This window comes from Mesoplodon mirus, assembly GCF_964341445.2.
Source record: "Mesoplodon mirus genome assembly, chromosome: 4".
NCBI lineage: Eukaryota > Metazoa > Chordata > Mammalia > Artiodactyla > Ziphiidae > Mesoplodon > Mesoplodon mirus.
In genome coordinates, this window is record NC_138979.1 from 122,694,451 (window position 1) to 122,718,060 (window position 23,610).

General features: G+C 39.3%; 1 protein-coding gene across 4 annotated transcripts in view; it reads left to right on the forward strand.

The window, feature by feature from the left end:
- Nucleotides 1-23,610, forward strand: part of AKAP6 (A-kinase anchoring protein 6) — a 607,701-nt gene that overhangs the window by 295,045 nt on the left and 289,046 nt on the right. For all 4 annotated transcript variants that reach the window (XM_082617945.1, XM_082617944.1, XM_082617947.1 and 1 more), the window contains one exon: nt 22,210-22,461. In XM_082617945.1, coding sequence (XP_082474071.1) covers nt 22,210-22,461 — 252 coding nt within the window. The remainder of the gene's footprint in view (nt 1-22,209; nt 22,462-23,610) is intronic.

A 23,610-nucleotide genomic window follows, 5' to 3' on the forward strand; every position in this document is an offset into this window, starting at 1 on the left:
GTGCCTTAGGAAAGGTGGTTAGACATATTAGAAGAAGGAAACCAGCTTGAGGGCTTTGCCAATGGTTCAGACAGGAGCAGGGCCATTGAAATAGGAATCAAAGGAAGAGGACAGACAAGTGTCATTGCTTATTCATTCTTTATTGATCTTTAGAAACTGTACTAGGTTCTGGAGATCCAGTGACAAGTAAGACAGGAAAGGTTCCTATTCTCATGGAACTTAATATTCTACCAAAAGGAAAAATCAGAATTTAGTGATTGACCAATAGGATATTTGTGCTGTTAAGAGAATGACACTCCAAGGCCAACATCCAGCTACAAAGGATTGATTCAAACAATACTCTGTTTTCATAAAAGGGAATGCTGTGCAGCCATAAAGAATTATGAAACATATTTATTGACATGAAAGAATATTCATGTTATGCCACTGAGTGAAAAACAGCACAAAAATAGAATACAATCTAGAAAGTTATGCACTACTTTGTATGAAGAGTAGGTTATTGGAGATTTATTTAATCTTCATTCAGAGATTATTTACTTATTGAGAGCCTACTATGTGCCAGGCGTTGTTTTGGGACCTAGGGATAAATGGTAAATGAGACAGACATGGTCCCTGATTAATTATTTTGTCTTAGCTTTTCTAACTTTTTTGCAGTAAACTTCTGTTGAACAATAATTTTTTTTTAAGTTTTAAAAAATCCTTTAATTGGCCATTTGTGTGGTTTATAAGTGTATTTTATGACTCCTTGGCTGTATAAGTGAAGTGCAGGTTGCGCTGTTACAAATGACACTGTCCTGGCCTGTGTCTCATCGAGGCGCTTACACAAGAGGGGAGGTGGCTCCAGGACACCAGCCTCTTGCTTGGGCTGGATCAGGGCACTGCCTGCTCGTCGGTGGCTGGAGTGGTCACAACTCCCAGACTCAGTCTGGCTCCAAGGCAACTAGAGTCCTGCTGATGAGATGTGCAACTCTGCTGGCTTTTTATAGTCCATCTGAGGGCTGGTCATTCCAGCCTTGGTGTCAGTTTACACTTGCTGTATGTTACTTGACACTCTTTTATTCTCACTGAGGTTGCCTCTCCCGGAAATCTTTGTCATTCCATAAGCCCTAGCAGCTGACCTCCCACAGTTTGAAAAACAAGATGTATTCTGGCTACATTTAAAGGAAGTTTTAGGGTGAGTTCATGGGTCAGGACTTGGCTGTAATATCTTTGTGGGCAGAACACCCTGAGGGGGATCTGGCACTGGTCATCACCTCGGTTCCGGGGCCCTCACACAAAAGGCTTTGTGTTAGTTTTTCCCTCCTTCTGCCCAGCTCTTCTCCCATGACTACTGCTAACCATGTCTTTCTGCTGCAATGCACTTATTGCCTCCTATTTTTAAAAGACAGGGTCTTTGTGTATATGCTGAAGAACAAACAAGCAGGCAAAAAGACCACCAAATGATTATTTTTTGAAAAATATTCCATGTTCCTTATGCTAAATTGTAATATATAAATAAACATATGGATACATATAAAGAAAAAATTACCTACAATCCTGTTTCCCAGAGATATTTTGATACTTATTTTACATTCTGCTCACATAGTTGTTGTCAGCTTTTGTTCTGCCCCTTTCATAGCCTATTTATAGACCTTAAGCTGTATCCATGCTAATATTTCCACCTAAGACTGACCTGTTCTATAGAGAACGAATGCTATTATAATTAGGTGCTTAGCTGCTTTTTCCAACATCAAGCTGGCCTTTTTGCTCTCATCATATGATGACAGAATGTTTGTCAATTTCAGGGAAGCATCTGTTTATTTTCTCGTGTCAGCCCCGGATGAAGGAAATCACTGGAGTCAAGCTGACCTGTCAAATCCTCATTCTTTGTTGCTCTGTGATGAAACCCCAGGGGCATTTTGATATAGAGGGCTCCTCGGGGTCACTGGTGATCTTGACCTTTGTACCAACCTGCGGGAGAAAGGAGGAAAAGAGGTCCCTCTGGATCACATCTTCCTGCACATACCTTCTACCCTCTGCTTGGAGTGTGAGAACCTTCTTGATGTTTGTGTGAGCAAACCTGGAGAACAAATCCTCTATAGAGTATAAGTAGACAAACACCATGGACAAAGTTTAATTACAGAATCCACTTTTCACTAGTTGCAGAGATAAATTTTCCTTAGGAATTTCCTTGTTGTCAATGTTCTCCCTCTGATTTCAATTCAGCCATTTCCAGTCTAGGTAGGCCTCTCTGCACCTGACTTTCTCAGTTAAACTTTGGTTCTGCTTTGCACTCAAAGTCTGAATTATTGCCAAGAAGATGTCGTGCAATTCCAAAGAAGCAGGATCTTCCATGTTAGGTTGTTCCAGGTCCTTAGTTCACTCTACTCACAGAAACCATCTACTGCCACCCTCTTGTGTTAACTATTGATAATTCCTTTATGTCTCAAATTTCCCACACCAGGTCTTTTTCTTCAGCCATCCACTTCTGGTCACACATCTTCTCCTCCTTCCATAGAGCTGAACTGAGTGCTTGAATGCAGCAACTATATCATTTTAAGTGTCTTATTTATCTTTCTCCCTCCTGTCCTTTTTCAAACTTTAACAGTAAACTTTACTATTTGTAAGCCACCTTCCTCTCTCCCCCTTTTTTGGGCAAAGGTAAGACCTAAATCATGGAGAAACAATCTAAGTTACCTTATCCTTGTAAATCTCTCTTATAGTCTTTCCTTACTCTTATTTTCTGATCTCCAAGTCATTTGCCCCTTTTATTTTATTTCTTTAATTTTATTACTCATTATTAATTTACTTGTACACACCAGAATTTTCACTAGACATTCACAAGACGGTTTCTGTCTGCAATTTGGTAGGGGTAGAGGGGCTTAAGAGTTAGGATACTAGAGGGAGGAGCTTTTTAATCATGGATTAAATGTTGAAAGGAGTACCCTGAGGTTTGGTTGGTCTTTGTGCTTGCTCAGAGCTCATTTACTGGTCCTGCTTTTCCTTTTGTGTGCTTTCTGCTCCTTGTGAGATATGAATAGAATTCTGTGTGTGTGTAGTCAGAAAAAAGAAAGTTCTTCCTCACTAAGTTTACAGTCAAACTAAGTAAGCAGTGAGGTTAAAATGATTTTATAGGTAAAATTAATCTGGAAGTTTGGAAAGTGCAATTGAAATTGAATTTATTTCTCAATTGGTTGCTGATTTCAAAAGTAAAGTACAATGTCCTTTGAGGAGCCTGAATCAGTGTTATAAGACTATTTGAATGGATCCTTCGTCTTTCATTTTGGTGTGTCATTGGGACATTAATAATGGATGGTTTCTGTACTTGGTGGTCAGATATGTTATTTTGATCCATTTTTATTTCCCAAAGGGGCCTCTGGAAAAGGGCAATGAGGGTAGATTTAAAACCACATTATTGGAATTCAGTAACTTTCATCTTGCTTCGTATGTCTAGTTCTTGCTGAAGAGTAGTTCCAATACAGAGTCAGTCAAGCATGACAGAGCAGGCAAAATACCAAAATGGATTTTCTTAACTAAGATATAAGCTGAATTCTATGTTTTCATTTAGGCTTTGATGCTCAGCATTAAATTTTTCAGAAAATGTGCTAGATGTATGCTTTTTGCTCTTTGTGGTTCTGTGGATGAAGGGATGAGCATAGGAACAAAACAAATCCACCAGTACAAGTTATTTACATTTATGGAAATAAATAAAAGTTTATATAAATCGATCAGCAAAAATTGTGTATTTCAATAATTCCTAAGCAATTGTGAAGAACTGTTACTTTAGTTATGTAAAGTATACCCCCAAGGGAGCGCTGAGTTCTCTTTAGATGTCTTCACTTCTCCAGTAATTACTCAAAGGCTGTAGTAGCTTGAAAAAGTGGAAGATTCTGAATCCTAGGATATTGAGGTCACTCCTGGAGATAAACAAGGTCTTACTTTGTCAAGTAATGGAATCTTTCCCCAGAAACATCCCTCCTTTATGGGTTTATATGAAAATATAGAAGAGGGTTAATGATCTATGCAGTCATGCTCTGGGACAAATCAATCAATCAAATTAGGAGAGAGGATGAGTAATACATACATTCTCACTCATTTCAGGTGATTAATGTCTTTCCCTCACCTGTATCTTTATATCAATTCTGTTAAACTTTAAAAAAGGCAATCAAAATGAAAACAGAGCTGAAAGTCTTAATAACCACTGATTAATGATATGTTATTTATCTGTTAGTACTTGGCTAGTAACACCTGGCCATCTGACATAGAGCCCTAAGAGAATGCTGATAGGATATCTGTGAATGAAGTGACAGGTCTATGCCTACACAAAAAGAATGCCAGGAGTCTGGGATCCTGTTGCTCTGACATTGATCTTCAGTAAATGATTTTGACTCTATTGATATTGTACTCTACATATTACTTACTCTGCATAACTGTGCATTCCTTGACATGTTGCCATAGAAACTAACTTCTTCATTGTTGTTTACTTTTTACTTCTTTTTTTTCACAAAAGAAATGAATCTCTAGTGGAGAAAAACAGTACATTAAAAATCATTTGCAATGCTGCCACCTAGAGAGTATACTATGAACAGCTTTAACATATTTTTCAGTTCTTTCCCTATGAGTATACATAACTATAATTTTTAATAGAACTCTTATATAACTTAGTTTTTCTCAGTTAACAATATATCTCGAACATCCGGCACGCATATTGTAGTATCTGTCTATTTTTTCATTGTATGGAACACCACATCATGTTAAACCAATCTCCTCTCTTTTGATCTTTTGGTTGTTAGATTTTCTTCACAATTAAAAAAACAACTCTGTGATAGCATTTCAGTAGGTAAATGCATTACTGCCTTAGGAGAGTTTCCTGGAAATGAAATTATTGGGTCCGTGGGAGGCAGTGGGAGTTTTTCAGGTTAATTGATGACCTGCGTTCCCATCTACCTTACATAAAAGGGTAGTATTGGCTTCAGAATATGGATTTGTTGTTATCTCATTCACAGGGTGTTAACCATGGCCCCTAAAATTAGTTCTTCACAGGACTCTAATCCTATGAGGTTTCATTTCCTGTTCCAGACTCTCAGATGTGAGATCTAAAAACTTGTGTCTATAATGTTAGCTTCCAACAGGCATGCTGTAGGTGTTTAAATACAAATCAACAGCCAAGCTAGTTGCTGTGGATATATTTATGTGGGGGAGGAAGACATAGAAACACATCCTTAGAAGCTGTGCCATGTTCTTAGTGATCTAAATATATAAAGAGTGCATCTAAGAAAGAGGTTGACCTTTCCAAGGTCACATCATGAGTCAGCAATGAAATCCCAAATAGGACTTTCATCCTCTTAACTTCTTTCTCCCAGTATGAAGAGCATTTATGAATAGGTCAAGAGAAAGCATTTGCAGATGAACTTATAAGACATTTATAACTTGAAATGCTCCAAAATTTCAAGAGAGTTACTAGAAAATTTCCATCTCAGGTAAATAAATCTAAGTTGCTAAAAATTTTGATAAATTTTTAGAAAAAAAAATCTTAAGTGACTGGAATGAAGAGGTAGTAGTGGGTGGTATAGGCAGATGGAAATGAGCCTCAAAGGAATATGTGTACACGCACAGGCGTGTGTGTGTGTGTGTGTGTGTGTGTGTGTGTGTGTGTTTGCAGGAATGGGGGAATAGGAAAGTGGAAGAATAATGGCCTGAGTCTATCATGGTGACTAAGGAAAACACAACCAAAGGGGCTCCTCAGGACATTAACCCTGGGGTGGAAGTGTAGGGGTCTTAGCTCTCATTTTGAATGAATCATAGATCTTTCCTCCTCAGCCTGCTGGTATGGATCAGTGCTGTTATTTCAAATCTTATGGGAGGGTCACCTGCAGAACCCAGAGAGATACTTTTCAATGTCCCCAGGACTGGAACTCAGGTCTCCTGATTCGTAGTCTAGTGCTTGTTCTACTACTAGAAGGAAGTAGCAGTCATGTTGCAAGGATTTTCAGAGATACACAAAAACTTCTGGGTAATGAAAATTCAGGCTATGTATTATGGGAGGGCTACACAAAATAAAAGAAAAAGAAAACAAAAGAAAATTTTAGAGCTTGATGGTGGCGGATGGAACACCATCCAGCTTGGTGGATGGTATTCCATCTACCACTTTATTGCAGATGAGGAAACTGAGACTCAGTGATCTACTGGGACAAGGATAACTTGGACACAGCAAGACCAAGAACTAAGACCTTCTAATATTCATCCTGGTGCAGAGTAATCTAGATACATATTATGATTCATTTTTTCTTTCTCATGATCATCTTACAAGCTCCTATTTCATGGTTCGTGAATTAAGTATCACTAACATCAGCATGTATTAAGAATCTATTTGCTTGTGGTACTATACTCTGTAAAGCAAAATAGACAAATGCAGTGCTTGCCACACAAGAATTTTCTAAGGCAGACAGACCTCATAGAAATAGACAGAAATAACCTATAGATCACTGAACAAACAAAGCAAATATGTGAAGTGCACAACTTTGGCCATGTGAGATGGAAAATGAAGAGATCTTCACAGTCCATGGCTTAAAGAGAAGATCCATCTTCATCTCTGGTCAGCCCTAAACTAATAAGTAATAAGAATCACCCTATGCTCTGTAGGTGTTGTACTGGAAAGGAAAAGAAATAGTGCTTTATCTGGCAAACCCAGCACTCAAGTTCATGTAATGGTGCAGTCTCTTTGGAATATTGTTGATTACTACTTTCATTGATTTTTGTCCTTTTACATATTCTGTGATGATCTGCAAAGATTAGAAGGGTCTGCTGAGGCAGGAAGTCTCTTAAGGCATGCCTTCTAAAAGCAAAGTCTTTTCCCTCCTTGTAGGAAAACTAATGGTCATGTGGTTATATTTTTATTGAGGCTTTTTTTCCCTTCGAAAAGGACCTTGATTAATGTGGGAACCTACAAAACCCACAAATGTTTATTTAAACTGTATAATATGAACAATCATGAATGTGAGACTGGGGTATAAGTTCTGTTCTCTCAAAGACCAGTTAAAGACAAACCAAAGGTGACCCAGCTCTCTTCTGTGGTAACAAAAGCCACCTTGACCAGATTTTTTTTTCTTTTTTTTTTTGTTCCTATTAGTTTTAATTTTGTTGGTTTGGACACTTGACCAGATCTTTTACATGCCTATCTTAGTCATTTGCTTCAGGGCCAGTATTAATAGTAGTATTAGCATTAGTATTCTGAAACTGTCATATGTATAATGTGAGATAAAACAAATGAGTAATTATGGGATTCTCTAATTGCATCACGCCCTGTGTTCTTGAGAATCAGAATTCTTGGCGTGGAAGAAAGGAGATAGAGATGTCATATAGAAGATATTAGGTTAAAACCCTGTGGTCATGAATTTGAATTGGAAATATCAGTTATGAACTCATAAAGTGTTTTTTTTAAAATATACATATCTACTAGCTCTGTTAATTTAAAAAAAAAAAGCCTAGAAACAATCACTAACCTAGAAGTAATGAGCATCCCTACTGTCCAGATGGTAGTCTGAAAAAACTTTTCTCATTAAAGGAAACCAAGGCTTATTAGAAAAATAGCTGATTTCAAGTCTGGAAATATACAAGATGAGCAAGGAAGCTATCAAAGTCTACTTAGAATAGCCAACCTGAAGTCAAATTGAAGGGGATACTACTGGCCAAAGATGGGCAGTTTGCCCTTCAATAAGGTTGAGAATTGCTATGGATCAAAATCCATCGAATATGTTTAAATCCATGAGTACAACATGATATTAAAAACCGACTGGTTGGTTACCTTCTGAATGTAACAGAGAACCAGTACATTGTCTTGAAAACCAATTCATTATCTTGAAAACTGGTAAAGAAAAGGAAAGAATCAAGCATATATCTTGACTTTCCTTTATGAATTATATCACTGTAACCAAATTTTCCATAAAGAGAAGCATCTTCTATTCCAGCTAGTAAATGAAAACAAATTGATAGATATCATCATTTTACAATCCCCAATACATTAACAGTTTTAGGTACAGAGCATCAACTGTCAAAATAGTTGATAGCATCAACAATCAAAAAAGAGCAAAAACCAAAGTTAAGTTCCTCTTGATGAAAGAACACAATACTACTGATGGTTTAGTCAAGGACATTGTACCTTAAACTAATCAGGCCTTAGGATCCAGCTGCCAGTTTGTAGGAAGAGGACCAACACACTGACTGTTTTCACATGGCTGCAACCAACAAATCCAAGTTATGGGAAACTCTGCAAGTCTAATGCCCTAGGACTTTCAACAGGTGAATTGTATGAAAAAAACCAAAAGGAATAGAGATGGACTCTGTAGACTTAAAAAGACTTACAGACATAGCAAGTGAAAATATGGGCAACAGTAAATTATAGTACCAGGCGTGCATACTTGGGTGATAAAACTGTAAAGAGATGCAGGAAAGTGATTGCTCTTCAAGTCAGGATAGTGATCACTTTTTTGAGGCTTGGAGGGTCTGTGATGGGGAGGGGGCATATGGAGGCACTTCTGGGGTGGCTGGCAAAGTTCTAATTTTTGACCTGGATAGTTGTTTGCCTTATCATAATTCATTAAGCTATACATTTTCATGTGTGATATTTTGTATCTGTTTTATTATATTTAAAAAGTGTAAAAAATCAGAAAAAAAAGCATGTTAAAGAAACCTGCAAACCTGATGCTACCCTAGAGATTATCACAACACTGTAAGCAGTAGATAAATAAGGTTGTGGAAAATTGTGTTCTGGAACACAGAGAATGTAAATTCTCTGGTAGAGACATCTGTGTAATGTCAGTGGCAGACTGCCTTTCAAGTCGCTGGGTTTTGTTCTTAGGGTTGTGTAGCAACAGGCTTGCATGTAGCTCCTGTTTCTAGACAGATGACCCATCTCTGGCTCAGTGTTTTTCAACTGTGGTTGGTGCTTAGAACACAGGCATAATGACCACTGCATGCTTAAGAAAATGCAGATTTCTTCATCCCATCTCTCTTCAAAAGGAGCAGTCCTGGAATCTGCATGATTAACACATGATTATACTGCACACTTCAGTATAAAAACCGCCACTGACTTCTCTGTCAATTTCTACCTGAAATCAGTTCTATAAAGATGTCCTGGGGAAAGTACAGACCTTCCGAGCAATTTCCAGATGAGCTATTGAGTGTTGAGGCCATAGCTGTGATTTTCACTAGTGAATGAACTTATATTTTGAACCTTTATCTAGAACACTGAATATGAATGTGACTAAGCATAGCTCAGTTAGAAAAAATGGTTTTTCCAGTGTGCAATAGCAATTATCAATTTTCCTCTTGTCTTTTTGCTCAGGATTTTTTCCCTCTTGAATAAGTCAGAGCCTGGGATTAAGAATTTAAAGTGGAATCTTCATCAGTGAACTCTCTGACGCTTTTAAAATAACAATTTTAAACCAAAAAAATTTCAGTAATGGAAAGCAGAAGAATCCTGATTTGGATATGGCCAGGTATGGCCAAGCAGAACTTTTAATTGGTTCTTTCTCAATTTAAGGCAAAGGAGGCTTTCAGATCATGGAAGCAGAAGTGTGCAGGCTTCCAAGTCTGTATTAAGCATCTTCATCCTCCTCTTTCTGCAATCTCTTTCACTCTCCCAAATCCATGTGCTTTCTTCATCACCTCTCCTAATCAAAACAGGAGATGATGTCAGTTACTTACATTTGCAGATTGCATACTGATTAGTGTGGATATACTTGGAAGAGGAAGCTAAACTAGTACTTGCTTTTTAAGGATTTTACATTGATTTGTGAAATACAGTATTTTATCCAATTGAATCCAATTCTACAGGCATCTTTTGGACACTGCCCACATGTATGGTGGTGTCCTAGCAGTGCAGACGAGTAAGATACATTTCCTGCTTCCAGAAAGGTGCAATCTAGTGAGGGAGGTAGATGAGTACCAGCTAACAATAACAGAAAAATCACTTCTGCATAAATAATCTCATTTCAGTCCTCATACTTGCAGAATTTTAGTAATTAAAAGGATAACCACTCTTTATAATCATAAAGTTCTTCAAACTTTGGAGAGAAGTACTATGATGATCATAAAAGTCTCAGCATCCCTCCCACCAGTCTTCATCACAGTCATTCTCAATATGACAAAGAAGAAACTAGGACCATTAGAAAGTGAAGAGGAATAGGACTTCCCTGGTGGTCCAGTGGTAAAGAGTCCGCCTTCCAATGCAGGGGACGTGGGTTTGATCCCTGATCAGGGAACTAAGATCCCACATGCCACGGGGCAACTAAGCCCATGCGCCACAACTACTGAGCCCATGTGCCTCAACTAGAGAGCCCACGTATGGCAAACTACAGAGCCCACGCGATCTGGAGCCTGCGTGCCACAACTAGAAAGAGAAAACCTGCATGCTGCAACTAGAGAGAAGTCCATGCGCTGCAACGAAGAGACCACGTGCCACAACAAAAAGATCTTGCATGCTGCAATGAAGATCCCGCATGCCACAATAAAGACCTGTTGCAACCAAAAATAAAAATAAGTAAATAAAATAAATATTTTAAAAATACAGCTATAATTAAAAGAAAAAAAGAAAAGTGTAGAGGAAGGGAAAAAAGAGGGGGTAGTCTACTTTTGGGGAAATAAAAATACCTTGTCATAGGAACATCTATTAATCTGTCTTTTGGAGAAAGTACAGTTTTGAAAGTCAACTGAAGGTGACATCAATACTCTGCAATATTTTTTATATGATGTTGCAAGTTTTAGTTCACATGGTTCACTTGCAAGTTTTTTTAAACAAGTAACTGCTATTCCCTTGATCTGTATTTTAAAGTACAAAGTACATGTATTAGGTAAGAATCTCTTTTCAGCTTTTTCTAATGAACACACACATATGGTGAGCAAATGGGTAAAAGACACTTTAATCATTCATTTCTACAATTGCTAGTAAACAAAATGAGCAGTCATGATGACGTGGTATTTTGCAGTAAGACTAAATTATGTACACAAAATACATCTTATATTTACTTATCTCTTGCTTACTGACTTTAGAACATAAAAACCCTTTATTTTAAATGTAATGGTATCCTCTGGATAAGATGAGGGCTCAAGGTTTTTGAAACTCTGATAGGGAAAAAGATGGAAGCGGGAGTGAGGAGACCTATCCTTTAAAAGTAGACTTTAATTCATGTTTGTTTTAGAAAAACCATCTGAATGTGTCCTGCAGTTATACAAATGTAACTCAAGAGTGTTTCAATTCTACGAGGCCACCATCACCTTGATACCAAAACCAGGCAAGGATGTCACAAAGAAAGAAAACTACAGGCCAATATCACTGATGAACATAGATGCAAAAATCCTCAACAAAATACTAGCAAACAGAATCCAATAGCACATTAAAAGGATCATACACCATGATCAAGTGGGGTTTATTCCAGGAATGCAAGGATTCTTCAATATACGCAAATCAATCAATGTGATAAACCATATTAACAAATTGAAGAAGAAAAACCATATGATCGGGGCTTCCCTGGTGGCGCAGTGGTTGAGAGTCCGCCTGCGGATGCAGGGGACACGGGTTCGTGCCCCGGTCTGGGAGGATCCCACATGCCGCGGAGCGGCTGGGCCCGTGAGCCATGGCCGCTGAGCCTACGCGTCCGGAGCCTGTGCCCCGCAACGGGAGAGGCCACAACAGCGGGAGGCCCGCGTGCCGCAAAAAAAAAAAAAAAAAAAAAAAAAAAAAAAACCATATGATCATCTCAATAGATGCAGAGAAAGCTTTCGACAAAATTCAACACCCATTTATGATAAAAACCCTCCAGAAAGTAGGCATAGAGGGAACTTTCCTCAACATAATAAAGGCCATATATGACAAACCCACAGCTGACATCATTCTCACTGGTGAAAAACTGAAACCATTTCCACTAAGATCAGGAACAAGACAAGGCTGCCCACTTTCACCACTCTTATTCAACTTAGTTTTGGAAATTTTAGCCACAGCAATCAGAGAAGAAAAGGAAATAAAAGGAATCCAAATTGGAAAAGAAGAAGTAAAGCTGTCACTGTTTGCAGATGACATGATACTATACATAGAGAATCCTAAAGATGCTACCAGAAAACTACTAGAGCTAATCAATGAATTTGGTAAAGTAGCAGGATACAAAATTAATGCACAGAAACCTCTGGCATTCCTGTACACTAATGATGAAAAATCTGAAAGTGAAATCAAGAAAACACTCCCATTTACCATTGCAACAAAAAGAATAAAATATCTAGGAATAAACCTACCTAAGGAGACAAAAGACCTGTATGCAGAAAATTATAAGATACTGATGAAAGAAATTAAAGATGATACAAATACGTGGAGAGATATACCATGTTCCTGGATTGGAAGAATCAATACTGTGAAAATGAATCTACTACCGAAAGCAATCTACAGATTCAATGCAATCCCTATCAAACTACCACTGGCATTTTTCACAGAACTAGAACAAAAAATTTCAAAAATTTTTTTGAAAAACAAAAGACCCCGAATAGCCAAAGCAATCTTGAGAACGAAAAACGGAGCTGGAGGAATCAGGCTCCCTGACTTCAGACTAAACTACAAAGCAACAGTAATCAAGACAGTGTGGTACTGGCACAAAAACAGAAAGATAGATCAATGGAACAGGATAGAAAGCCCAGAGAGAAACCCACGCACATAGGTCAACTTATCTTTGATAAAGGAGGCAGGAATGTACAGTGGAGAAAGGACAGTCTCTTCAATAAGTGGTGCTGGGAAAACTGGACAGGGACATGTAAAAGTATGAGATTAGATCATTCCCTAACACCATACACAAAAATAAGCTCAAAATGGATTAAAGACCTAAATGTAAGGCCAGACACTATCAAACTCTTAGAGGAAAACATAGGCAGAACACTCTATGACATAAATCACAGCAAGATCCTTTTGGACCCACCTCCTAGAGAAATGGAAATAAAAACAAAGATAAACAAATGGGACCTAATGAAACTTCAAAGCTTTTGCACAGCAAAGGAAACCATAAACAAGACCAAAAGACAACCCTCAGAATGGGAGAAAATATTTGCAAATGAAGCAACTGACAAAGGATTAATCTCCAAAATTTATAAGCAGCTCATGCAGCTCAATAGCAAAAAAACAAACAACCCAATCCAAAAATGGGCAGAAGACTTAAATAGGCATTTCTCCAAAGAAGATATACAGACTGCCACCAAACACATGAAAGAATGCTCAACATCATTAATCATTAGAGAAATGCAAATCAAAACTACAATGAGATATCATCTCACACCAGTCAGAATGGCCATCATCAAGAAATCTAGAAACAATAAATGCTGGAGAGGGTGTGGAGAAAAGGGAACACTCTTGCATTGCTGGTGGGAATGTGAATTGGTACAGCAACTATGGAGAACAGTATGGAGGTTCCTTAAAAAACTACAAATAGAACTACCATATGACCCAGCAATCCCACTACTAGTCATATACCCTGAGAAAACCATAATTCAAAGAGACATGTACCAAAATGTTCATTGCAGCTCTATTCACAATAGCCCGGAGCTGGAAACAACCTAAGTGTCCATCATCGGATGAATGGATAAAGAAGATGTGGCACATATATACAATGGAATATTACTCAGCCATAAAAAGAAACGAAACTGAGCTATTTGTAACGAGGTGGATAGACCTAGAGTCTGTCATACAGAGTGAAGTAAGTCAGAAAGAGAAAGACAAATACCGTATGCTAACACATATATATGGAATTTAAGGGAAAAAAAATGTCATGAAGAACCTAGGGGTACAACAGGAATAAAGACACAGACCTACTTGAGAATGGACTTGAGGATATGGGGAGGGGGAAGGGTAAGCTGTGACAAAGCGAAAGAGAGGCATGGACATATATACAGTACCAAACATAAGGTAAATAGATAGTGGGAAGCAGCTGCATAGCACAGGGAGATCAGCTTGGTGCTTTGTGACCGCCTGGAGGGGTGGGATAGGGAGGGTGGGAGGGAGGGAGACGCAAGAGGGAAGGGATGTGGGAACAGATGTATATGTATGACTGATTCACTTTGTTATAAAGCAGAAACTAATAAAATAAATAAATAAATAAATAAAATCTCTTGAGACTTGGGGGAAAAAAAGAGTGTTTCGAGAGAAACAGTGAAATTATTTGGGGGAAGAGAAAGAAACATTATTTGGGTAGTAGAAGAATGCAGAAATGACTGTTGATGTCTGTTTGTCCCATGGAGAGGCAGTTTGTAGGTACTGGAGTGATTTGCTATGTCTTCTCACTTGGGGGTTGCACGTAGGGAAGCAAGAAACAAGAGAGAAGTGGGAGCGGCTGCATTTGTGGGACTTAGTGAAACTGAGGTGCCCAGTGTTGCTTTAGGACCTGGGCGAGAAAGTTGCTGGAAGGGCAGGTTTCCCTCCACATTCTCATGGAGCCCTTGGAGACTGGTATTTTGGGGCACTTTGGCAGAATGTTGATCCACAGATACTTGTAATTTCATGAGGAAACCTTCAAGATGTTTTGAGAATGGTTGGAAATGGGCATGGTGGCCTAATGATGAGGCAGCAAACAGATCCCCTCCCAGGGACAGTTAGCAGGAGCTGGGACAGTCATACTTAGAGTTATTAGAGTAAGCAGTCAGAGCGCTCACAGGAAGGACACCCTCACTTCTATCTCACTCTGGTGAAAACTGGACATACTGGTTAAATACATAACAGGTATCTTTTTTTTTTTTTTTTTTTTGCGGTACGTGGGCCTCTCACAGCTGTGGCCTCTCCCATTGCGGAGCACAGGCTCTGTATGCGCAGGCTCACGGGCCTAGCACTCCGCGGCATGTGGGATCTTCCCGGACCGGGGCACGAACCCGTGTCCCCTGCATCGGCAGGTGGACTCTCAACCACTGCGCCACCAGGGAAGACCATATAACAGGTATCTTAAAAGCCCTATATCTGTCTAGAAGAAATAAGATACAACTGGAAAATACATATACAACAATCTTACCAAAAAAAGACACCTCTCTCACATAAACATACAACTAAATTAAAGGAAAAATACTGACCCAACCAGCTGGAGTTTATTTGTAAACAGTCTCAGGTCCTCAGTGTTTGTATCAGCTGCTAGGTAACCAGAGAAGAGTCCTGTTTCAGTGACAGGCAGCAGCAGCTGCAATTTTGAGACCACAAGGTGTCATGAAGGTTGAGTGAAGTGGGCAGTTGGCAACATAATGTATTCAGTGCATTTTGTGCTGTGAGTAATACTGAATGCCACAGGGGCTACTGTGCTGTATGTGAATTAAACAAGAAAATAACATCACTTTCCCACATTAATGCAGTAATACCTATGGGAAAACTTTTCATGCAACTTTTGAATATACATTGTTTCCACTGTCTTTTGCTTTAATTCACTTTGAGATGGGCTCCAGATGAGCCTCATTTTCCTTTATACTTGCCAGAAACTAATGTGGAAGCTACAGAATCAGAGATGATGATAGTAGTGCCATGACCTTAAGGGCTGTGCTATTTGTCATTTCCAAGAATATGAAGGGAATGTGTGACCCCAAATTAATTTTTACATGCATTTTACTAAGAGACTATAAACTGGCTTCCTTTTGTTTCATTAGTTTTAAAATTATCATACAGCAAAATTGTGGGGGGGGGTTGATGTACTGTTCTACAAGTTTTAACCCATGTGTAGATTTCTATTACCTTCTCCATAAAAAAATCAGAATTCAGAACAGTTCCATCAGCCCAAAAAACTCCCTCATGCTATCAGTCGATAGTCATTCCCTCTCCACCCCCAATCCCTGGCAACCACTGATATATTCTTCATTGCTGTAATTTTGTCTTTTGAGAATGTTGTATAAATGGAATTATACAGTGTATACCCTTTTGAGACTAGCTTCTTTCACTTAGCCTACTGCTTTTGAGGTTTATCCAAATTGTTGCATGTATCAATAGTTCTTCTTTTCCCTGATTGATGTGTATTGTATAGATGTACTGTAGTTTGTTTATCCATTTATCCACTGAAGGACATTTAGGTTTTGGTTTTTATGAATAGAGCGTCTTTTCATTTTTGTGTGTACCTGAGTTATCATTTCTCTAGGATAAACACCCAGGAGTGGGATTGCTGGGTCAGATTGTAAGTGTATGTCTAACTTCATAAGAAACTGCTAAACTGTTTTCAAGTATGACTGTACCATTTTGCATTCTCATCATCAGTGTAGGAGAGTTCCAACTGCTCTGGAACTCCTCAGCACTTGGTATTGTCAGCAATTTTTTATTCTAATCAGTCTAGTAAGTATAAACTGGTATCTCACTATGGTTTTAGTTTGCATTTCCCTAATGGCTAATGAGGCTGAAGATTGTTTCATGTGCTTATTTACCAACATTATATCCACTTAGGTAAAGTGTTTGTTCAAGTCTTTTGCCTATTTTAGAATTGGGTTGGTTGTTTTCTACTGTTGAGTTTTGAGAATTCTCTGTATGTTCGGGATATAAATCCTTTGTTGGGTAAGTAATTTGCAAATATTTTTCTCAATCTGTAGTTTATCTTTTCCTTTTCTTAAAAATATCTTTCATGAGCCAAAGTTTTAAATTTTGATGAAGTCAAAATTTGTTCTTTTATGGACGGTGTGTAATATGCCGTGCCTAAGAAATTGGTGCTAAACCCCAGGTCCACCGTTATGGAGACAACATTGACACCTGCTACTTCCTGGAATGTTCTTCTCTGTCTCATCCTCCTGGTTGTCTTCTTCAAGACCCAAACTTTACTTCCTTTGAAAAGCGCTTGTGCCCCTTTCCTCTTTGCCCCTGTGGACACAATAATTTCCTCCTCATCTGTGAACCCTTTGTGAACACTTAACTTTCCTGACTATAATTTCTAATTATATGCCCCCTCCCACCAGGCAGGGAACTCCAGGGGACCAAACCCTGGCATTATTCACCTTTGTTTCCCCAGCACATGGGTTAGTACATAGTAGGTACTCAATACATTCACTGAAAAAAACAGAAGTAATTAATTCCTAAAGACATTATCCTTCTATCCTTAATTGTGCTGGGGACAATTTGAGTAGCTATAAAAAATGTTATTGCTTTAAGGACATTTAAAAACTATCTTCAATTTAAAATTAAAGTTTGTTATTCTTTGAGACATCTGTTGATTTAGTCATTTAAATGAGCTTGCTGGAGAACATCTTTTCTCAGAGGAAAGGATATAGGAGAATGAATGAAATTCATGTTAGAATTATGGGAGATTTTAAGTAGCTAAAGCAGTTGATACCAATTGATGATATTGAAAAATAAACTAAGAAATTTTATCTACTGAAATTAAGTTTTTGTTCATTATTAGTCTGTTAAAGTAAGATCCATATCATCAAAATTCTTGACTGTCCAATTTAATGGTAGCCACTTATTATACAAAGAGGTCCTGAGGAACCAGTCCTCTACTTGGGGAAAACATTCACATGCTGAAATAAATCCTCTGGGAATGAAGCTACCTTCTGATGATATAAAATCTTCATTAATTATGCGAAACAGCCTCCTGTTGCCAAATAATAATATTCATAGGAAGTTAGATTTTTAGCTTTCCTTTGTCTGTAACAGAACAAGATAATGGGACCAACTCCAGGTGAGCTTCTGAAGGTAAACAGTTTGTCTTGGTATCCTTGGCCCCTCTCTCTGGATCTGCCTTTCCTCCACCTCTACATTCTCAGAGTCCTCCAGCTCTCTGTGGACTTGGTTTACAAGGAGTGCGAGCTGCCTTTAAGGGCAATAGACTGAATCTAGAGTGCTAAGAGTGTGAGAAGTCTGGGCTGGTGGATCTGTCCATGGTTGCATCATTCCAGATGATGCATACTTGGGAATCAGGAGAGGAGTCTAGAAGTCAGAGAAGAAAGGTCTAACACAGACAACATTGGGGAGAGGGACTGGAACTGTTGGAAATAGTGACCAGAATTAGGTGTGAACAGGAGAAATGGGATAATTTCAGGCTACGACTATGAAATCAGAGCCTGGAATACATTGCTTTATAGAAGATGGACCAGTGGACCTAACCATTTTTCTCATGGATGCTGGAAAGGGCTCCTTGGCTGTCACTCATAGAATCTTTAGCATCCTCATCCCTTTCTTGACCTTACCTCTTCTGTAGACATTCAATTTTCTGCCTACTAACACCCTCTATCAAAATAGGAAAGAATCTGAAATCAAACATTAACATTTTTGGGGCAATTACACTTCACTATGAATCTTAGTCACTGTATCAGCATAACTAGTCATTACCATGTTAAGTGTTTTAAACCTCCAACTATGAATGAAAGATTTTATTTCCTGTTAATACTCTTAGTAAACAGATAGGGAGAAATATTTTTGCTTATAGGTTCTTCAGATATATATTATGTATCTCCAGTCCCAAAGGGATTGTTTCTTTTCATATTCCTAAAAAACTGTGAATTTATTCTAAAGTTACCACTTTGTTTCCACCAAGTAGCACTGAAGTGCTCCAAAGTTTGTTATACACTGAGCAGTTCAGCCATGTGAGTTGAGTCCAGTTTGCAGTTGCTATCTGCTCAAATTAAACATCCGGTAGAAGCTGAAACGCCAGCGATTCCTTACATGCATCAGTTGGGCTCCAATCCAACTCCACACCCAAGCTTCTACTTCATCTTATTAATCTAGTGCCCACAGGGCCTCCAACAAGTCAGATCTCTCAGTGCCTTTTAATTCCAAACAATCTCTGCTGGGAGGAAGCCATTCAGCAAATCATTTTTTAAAGTTTCTGATACCTGGTTATCTGACTGAATGTCCGTAATCTTCAGCTTGTTTCATATAACATCCAACAAACTGGCAGTAGTTAAGGGCCAAAGCACCAGAAGCTTCAGACTGAATATTTTAAAAAATATTTGTTTGACATTTATATAGAGGGACAGGGAAAAGCAGATCTTCTGTGATTAAAACCTAGATATAGATTCAGAATTAGTTACCTTTCTCTAAACAAACATCTCATCAAGTGTTCAAAGCACAGTCCCCGTTTAGAGGGAGAGGGAGTATATACACTCACACACTTGAACATACAACCTACACATTTATCTGTAGTTCTTGTTCTATAATTTGTGCGTGCATGTAATTTTGTCAAGCCAGACAACCAGTGGCAAAGTAGAGGGCATAAAAGTAATTAAATAAATTAATAGACTCCAGAAAATTGTACCATGCTATGCATTTAGTTTCAGAATTTCAGCAGATCCTTCGTGTGCATATTGCCAAAATACTCAGCAGAGTGAGGTCAGCGCTTGTGGGGAGGGTGTTTCTTTCTCCTCAGGGCCCATCTGCTTCTGTGGGAACAGGGCTAATTCACATTTCACAGTTACTAAGGAGGAGGGTATAAAAACCTAAGTTAACTGGCACCATTGATGCTTTAGTGCCCCTTACACATAGTTTCCCCTGGATGGTTGCCTGACATCTTGACCCATGAACTGGCTCTGACTAGATTCCTGCATCTATTATGAAGGAGCCAAATGTGTGTAAATAGAGTGGATGACATGTGCTTTGGCATGAAGTTTTCATGGTACCAAGGCTATACATATAACTTTCTGTATTGGGGGATGAGCATAGGGTGGTGTAGAAATGCCTATTTAGCTCTTCTGAGCAGGTGGCAGAGGGTTACTCAAACCTTTTTCTCTCTTAGGTATGTCATTTTTCTGCATCGCTAGATTGCAGTGGGGCCTAAGAGACAGAGACTCACAAATTCTGAGTCATGGAATCAAGAGTGTGAGGCAGTTGAGCACACTGCCGAGAGAGTGGTTGAAGTAACCACTGTGGAAGCTGTGCTAGGAGACAGGGGGTGTATGAGGAAAGCGGCTGGAGGGGATGGTGGCCTGGAGGGGGCTGAAAAGCACCTGTAGTGGGGGAATGGGAGTAAAAAAGTCTGTCAAAGAGAGGTTGGGGGCACAAGGGACTTTCTGTTATTGTTCCCCAGGTGAAGTGACGACCAGGTCCAGAGTGGAGCGATGGCAGAGGGTCATCCCAGTAGAATGGCATGAAGGTCTTAGGAGTAGTGAAGTAAAGGAAATCCGAGGCTAGAATGTTGGCTGGCTCCTCAGTGTGACTGCTGAAATTACCTAAGATAATGGTGTGCTCAGCATGGAGAAGAAAACCATGAACCAGATGCATTCTTCAGTGCAGAGGAGTGAGAGAGAAGAATGTAGATAACAGTAGTAAGGGAGGATGACAGGAAGGCTTAGCAGACAGTAGGCACCTCCGAAGAAAGAAGGCAAAAGAGTAATGATCAGAAAGTGACAAAAAAGCACTGAGGTCTGCCCTTCCCCCATCAGCTCCCCTCCTTCCTCCACCCTTCCCCATCTCTCAGCTGAGGCCTGGGAGAATGAGCAGCTTCCCCTGGGAGAGCAGTGGAGGAAGTAGAAGCCTTGGGCAAAGTCAAGTTTGGGTAGGAACAGGAGGTAGAGGTAGCATTCGTGAAGAGGTTAGGGCACGTTTTTACAATGGATTGGGGATATTAGCCAGGAGAGTACTGAGAATTTGGAAGAGGTCAGCAGTGGGAGGAAGGGCATTTTCCAAGGCAACACAGTACTACATAGAAATGAGCATCCTAATAGGACAAAGCATGGAGGGCATTTGCTTTGGGGTGGTGGTTGAGGCATCAGGAATAAAATGCGTGGGGTAAATGGAGTAGATGTCCAAACAAGCATCAGCTAAGACCCCAGGCTACATGGAATATCTGATGGTAGTTAGAGGCCTGCTTTTTTCTGCCTAAGGTCAGCAGAGACTAGCTAATCTGGCTGTGATTGGTTCTTATGTACTGGTTAATAGGGTATTATAAGTTTTGCCCCAAGTCTCTATTGGACTGCATAAGCCCATGGGCCATATTTTTCTCTAAGAAATTTACCTAATCAGAACTCCAAAGTCTATTTAGTTTAAACTTTTAATCTGGTTCAAGTTATTATCACCAATTTATTACCAGTTAGGTCTTGGATTTCAAGAACTAATGTTGGAGCATGTATTGGAATTGTACGATAATTTTTGTTCAGAATTCAGCACAACTTTCTATCATTATTCAATAGTTTTTTTGGCTTATTATTACACATTGTCAAATACAGGTTACATTTTAGTTTTTCTTTGAAAACAAGTAATTGAATTGTATGAAATCAGAAGGTTATGTTTCCAGCATAGAATGACTGTTTTGATACTCAAGATAGGACTCAGAACTCAAAGGCTGTCTTAAAATTTTAGCTTTAACAAAAATCATAAATAAAAGCTGCACTTAAAAGAAATCACTGATACATAACTAAAAGTGAGTAACTGAGCACTTTTTGCTGACATCTGCATCATTTTGATGCTTAATGGATTCCAATTGCTCAAGTAAGTATTACCAGTGATGCTGCCCATTTCATGCTGCTGGCCTCTGACAGCACAATGAAAATGTGGGAACTTGTGAGGACAAGTGACACATCAGATAAAATCTGCCTACCTAATAGTATGTGAGGAGGACATTGAAACTTTGATATAGTAATGGTTTTATTTTAAATGTCTGAGTCTTAAAAACCAAACCAAACTGTACTTTGTTTTTGTTCACTCTTGGGGTTTCTCTGGTTTTCCTTCTTAAGAGTGATTTTGTTTGCAAAGCGTGGATATCCATTAAGAATTTAAATATTAAATTGTGTCCCTGTGGGAAAGTGACAATTATCCCTTACCTTGAAGATCCCATGGCTCACTGAGAATGGCTAGGAGTTCCAGTGCAGCACACATTCTAGCCCATTTTTCTTCATGCTACATGTCTGGAGGATGCTTCTATCCTAAGATATTATGTGTTCAGTGGAGCTCACCAGTAGCAAAAAGAAGAGCCGTTGACTCCCTTACCTAAATCCCAAACTAACAGTAAATAAAGAGAACAGAGAGCAGATTTGTGAGGTAACCTCTCACCTTGGATGAACTTTCAATGTGAGTATCTGAAAAATAGTAGGATTTTCGTGGCTTAGAAAGAGATCAACTTACCTGTGTGCACTGAAGGCCCAGTGCCCAGGAATATGGCCTGTGACTCTATCTGAACTGAAACAAAGGCCAGCTATCCAACATGTGCTCACCTGACCTGTTGGCCCTGATCATTGGTGTCAGGTGAAGGAGTGACCTTTCTATCATCCTTTTCCCAGGTTAAGGCAAAGGAGTCATCGTATATTTGCTTTTCTTTATTGCAGGACATTTGTGAAGACATTTCTGATCATGTTGAGCAAATCCATGCCCTCCTTGAAACGGAGTTCTCCCTGAAGCTGCTATCCTACTCCGTCAACGTGATTGTGGACATCCACGCGGTGCAGCTCCTCTGGCACCAGCTCCGCGTCTCAGTGCTGGTTCTGCGGGAGCGCATTCTGCAAGGTCTGCAGGACGCCAATGGCAACTACACCAGACAAACGGACATTCTGCAAGCTTTCTCTGAAGAGACAAAGGAGGTGGGTGTTTTCCTTGAAGCCAAATAGTGCATTGTCAGGTGTGATTATTTGAGGATGTTTTCAGTTCAGAGGTGTGGGATAGGAATTCTTCATAGGTAAATAAGCAGGTCCTAAGCCGGGTGTTGAATCTAGGTATAGTGACTAGAGGCTTGGGCACTTCTAATGTGAATGAAGCTAAAAACCAGAGTTCATTCACTCCCGGTAGTTTGCACAGATACCACCCGTAGCTGTTGGTGCTAACCTGGCTTCCTGTTCCTCGTTCAATTATTTGATAAATATTCATTGAGTGCTTATATGGGCCAGGCACTAGGTGCTAAGAGTGTAATAGTGATCAAAGCATGGCCTTTGCCTTCAAAGAGCTGAGACTAGTGGGGAGTGGAGGCAAGTGGACAGACATTAAGACCAGACTGTGATCTGCGTGATCTACATGCAGATACAATGGTCTACATGATGCCACTGGAGGACAGAGAAGGGGCACCTAATTCAGACAGGGAAGCCTTTACAGGAGGAGTGAGTCTAACCTGAGACCTGAAGGAGAAGCAGGATTAGACTGATGAACAGAGGTAGAAACTGTCCTAGACAGAAGGAATGGCATGATCAAAGATCCAGAGGTAAGAGAGAGAATGACAGCCTCAGAGAGGAAAAAGTTCAAGGGACCAGGAAGCAGGATTTGAAGTAATATGTAAGCAGAGGTTAGATCATGAAGATGAAAAGCCGTATTAAAAAGTCATATTAAGAGAAGTGGACTTTATTTTGAGGATAACAGAAGAGTTTGTTCAGGGAATTGATGCAATTCAATTCATGGTTTAGAAAAATCATTCTGGTTGCAGTGAGTCATATGGACTTTAGAATTTTGCACAACCAGTATATTTAGATTTTTTTGTACTCATAGTAAGCATAGTTTAAAGAGTTTGTTGCTGTTAATCTTGATTCATAGCTTAAGAATGAACACTGTAAAGTTAAGTCCAAGTGAACTTTCCTATTCCCAAATAAAACTGACATATATGTCAGAGCGAGAGAGAAAGAGAGAGAGGGAGAGGCATTGTGCTAGCTTAGTAGGGGCTATATATACGTGTGTGTGGATGGCTGGATGGATAGATAAATAGATGGATGGATAGATGGATGGATGGATAGGTAGGTAGGTAGGTA